We start from the raw sequence: 2,500 nt of genomic DNA, 5'->3' as shown, positions 1-2,500 counted from the left end.
ACACACACACACACACACACACTTACTTGCTAATGAGTGAGGGGGAGAGGACTTTTATTATTAAATGTCTCTCCCTCTGCTGCATGGCTCTTGAACAAAGAGTGCTCTTTCTATGCTCTTATTTTATAACCATCTTGCCTCACCTTCACCCTGTGTTTATATTTAAATGCCTGTCCTGGCCACTGGAGTGTATCCACTGGGCATTCTGTTGTTTCCTGTTGGGAAGGTGGACTGCAGTCAGTGGGTTTAGGAAAGCTCAGCTGGTTCTCACGTCACGGGCAGGCAGAGTGCCTTGGGCTTGGCCACTGCACCAAAATACCCCTCCCAACACCACCCTGCTCCGAGACCCCATGCCTTCTCTTACACAGCGTGTTAGACATATTACTGTGCAAAGACAGACGATATGCCCACCCTAATGACAGTGAGCGTGCTTCAAATCATCGCTCTGTGTTGACATGACACAGCTTCCCTGGCAACAGTCATAACAGCAGCATGCAGGATCGCGCGTAGATCGAATCTGTCATCAGAGCAAACGCACAGGTCAAATGGAGGCTGTTTTGGAACAGATGGCCATGCTGTGACATCGTTTACCGGGCTGCTGACATCAGAGTGATTGATGGCCCTTTCAACGTGATTGGCGCCTTTGATGAAACGTGTAGCAAGAATTGTGGACGTGGTTCTAAATAGGTGTTTATTTTCGCACACATCTGTTGCTCCTGAACTATAGTGTACTCACAGGTTACGCTACATTCTTTTCCACCACAACATTACAGATGGACAGATGGAGATTCCAGGGAGAGATGGAGACGTAGAGCAGTAAAAGATTTACAGGGGCTGAAAATCACAGTGCAGTGAGGTTTCCTGAGAAACGGGGCGTTTTGTACGGAGGTCTGCAAGCAAAGTGCTTCTGAAGCTCCAGGAAAAGAAACCCATTCAGTTTCCTAATATCCCAGAGTTCCTGAGGTGTAGCTCGGGTCTTTCTCCTTCGTGTGAATTAGCTTAACAACAACTGGCAATGCAAACAGATACATCATTAACACAATCTCCATTAGCAAATAAATACTAGATAGATAGATAGATAGATAGATAGATAGATAGATAGATAGATAGATAGATAGATAGATAGATAGATAGATAGATAGATAGATAGATAGATAGATAGATAGATAGATAGATAGATAGATAGATAGATAGATAGAGTCACACTGGCGATGTTTGTAAGATAAATAAAGCCTGTTGCTCTCTGTGGTGCACTTATGTTGTTCAGTTGCAGTACATAATGCATTCCCTGTTCTCTCCAACTTTGCAGTCCAGCCATTACTGTTTAAATGAACTATATCCATAAAATCACAGATTTTCACTTCTACTGCTGTACAGTTCTACTCACCGATGCCCTCTGGTGGACTGAGAGTGCAATCGAATCACAGCACCAGATCCAGAGGGGCACGTGAGAAGTGGGAGTGGCCTGAATCTGTGCTGTCGGTGGACCATGGTGGGTGTGGCCATGACGAGTGTGGCTGTGGTGGGTGTAGCCATGATGGGTGTGGTCATGGTGGGTGTGGCCATGACGAGTGTGGCCGTGGTGGGTGTAGCCATGATGGGTGTGGTCATGGTGGGTGTGGCCATGACGAGTGTGGCCATGACGAGTGTGGCCGTGGTGGGTGTAGCCATGATGGGTGTGGTCATGGTGGGTGTGGCCATGACGAGTGTGGCCGTGGTGGGTGTAGCCATGATGGGTGTGGTCATGGTGGGTGTGGCCATGACGAGTGTGGCCATGACGAGTGTGGCCGTGGTGGGTGTAGCCATGATGGGTGTGGTCATGGTGGGCGTGGCCATGCTGGGTTGGTGCTATCGTTTGTGTCATTTCAGCTACAGTGAACAAGGCAAGGAAAACCCCAAACTGCCGCTCACTTGGCGACTTAAACATTGGCTGTGTGTTGGTACAGATTATGTGTGTGTGTGTGTGCGTGCATGTGTGTGAAAGGTGAAGTTTCTAATTTGATTTTGCCGTATTTGATCTCCATACACCATTAGGGAGATGACTGTGTGTGTGTGTGTGTGTGTGTGTGTGTGTGTGTGTGTGTGTGTGTGTGTGTGTGTGTGTGTGTGTTGCCAGAGATCGTGAGGGCGATGACCTATGCCATCAACCAGGGCATGGCCATGTACTGGGGGACCTCACGGTGGTCCGCCATGGAGATCATGGTGAGTCTGACCTTTGACCCCAGTTCAAAAGTGACTCTCAGAATGTGTTCTTGCAACATATGATGTCAGTTCTGCCCAAACTCAGAATGTTACAGTGGATATAAAAAGTCTGCACACAGCTTTTTAAAATGTGATCAAATCGGACCAAAAAATCATTTCAGATTTATTTCTATCTTTAATGTGACCTATAATTCTGCAGTTCAGTTGAAAAACAAACTGAAATCATAATGAGGGGGAAATAATAAAAAACTAAAATAATGTGATTGCATAAGTGTGCACCTGGGCATATGGCTGTGTT

General features: G+C 46.6%; 1 protein-coding gene across 1 annotated transcript in view; it reads left to right on the top strand.

Annotated features, from left to right (window-relative positions):
- The window catches only part of kcnab1b (potassium voltage-gated channel, shaker-related subfamily, beta member 1 b), a 40,011-nt gene that overhangs the window by 32,287 nt on the left and 5,224 nt on the right, over positions 1-2,500 (top strand). Inside the window, exons 7-8 of the mRNA XM_035528089.1 lie at positions 1,513-1,841; positions 2,117-2,202. Coding sequence (XP_035383982.1) covers positions 1,513-1,841; positions 2,117-2,202 — 415 coding nt within the window. The remainder of the gene's footprint in view (positions 1-1,512; positions 1,842-2,116; positions 2,203-2,500) is intronic.

The sequence above is a fragment of the Electrophorus electricus genome, chromosome 7 (assembly GCF_013358815.1).
Source record: "Electrophorus electricus isolate fEleEle1 chromosome 7, fEleEle1.pri, whole genome shotgun sequence".
In the NCBI taxonomy this organism is placed as follows: Eukaryota; Metazoa; Chordata; class Actinopteri; order Gymnotiformes; family Gymnotidae; genus Electrophorus; species Electrophorus electricus.
This window is presented reverse-complemented; position numbering and strand designations above follow the sequence as displayed.